At 43.8% G+C, this 333-nt stretch overlaps 1 protein-coding gene across 1 annotated transcript; it reads right to left on the bottom strand.

Annotated features, from left to right (window-relative positions):
- On the bottom strand, positions 1–333 carry LOC143857666 (uncharacterized). The gene has a single exon (XM_077368103.1). It carries the CDS (start codon positions 331–333, stop codon positions 1–3), a length of 333 nt encoding a protein of 110 aa, XP_077224218.1.

The following is a 333-nucleotide window of genomic DNA, read 5'->3' as shown; positions in this document are numbered from 1 at the left end:
TCAATCAAGCACCGCCACTGGTTCAAACTCTATCTCTCCATCTTCCCCAACCAAAGGCAACTGTTGTGTGGGTGTCACATTCTCTCCGAGCTTCTGTTTAATACATGATACATGAAAAACTGGGTGGATTTTAGCATATGCTGGTAAATTCAATTTATATGCGACCGGCCCAATTCGTTGAAGTGCCTTGAAGCGACCATAATACCGAGGTGCTAGTTTTGTTGCACTCCTCATGGCCTCAAATGCCTGTGTATAAGGTTGTAAGCGAAGATAGACAAAATCTCCAATGTTGAACTGCCTATCTGTGCAGTGTTTGTCTGTCTGCAGCTTCAT

Source organism: Tasmannia lanceolata, unplaced genomic scaffold (assembly GCF_043159265.1).
Source record: "Tasmannia lanceolata isolate RefF3 unplaced genomic scaffold, GAP_Taslan_0.1 ptg000025l, whole genome shotgun sequence".
In the NCBI taxonomy this organism is placed as follows: Eukaryota; Viridiplantae; Streptophyta; class Magnoliopsida; order Canellales; family Winteraceae; genus Tasmannia; species Tasmannia lanceolata.
The sequence above is the reverse complement of the archived record's forward strand: the minus strand, read 5'-3'. Positions and strand labels throughout refer to the sequence as shown.

Bases quoted from the DNA above. Each gene is read 5' to 3' on its own strand.
- LOC143857666 (XM_077368103.1), bottom strand. From the start codon at position 333: ATGAAGCTGCAGACAGACAAACACTGCACAGATAGGCAGTTCAACATT.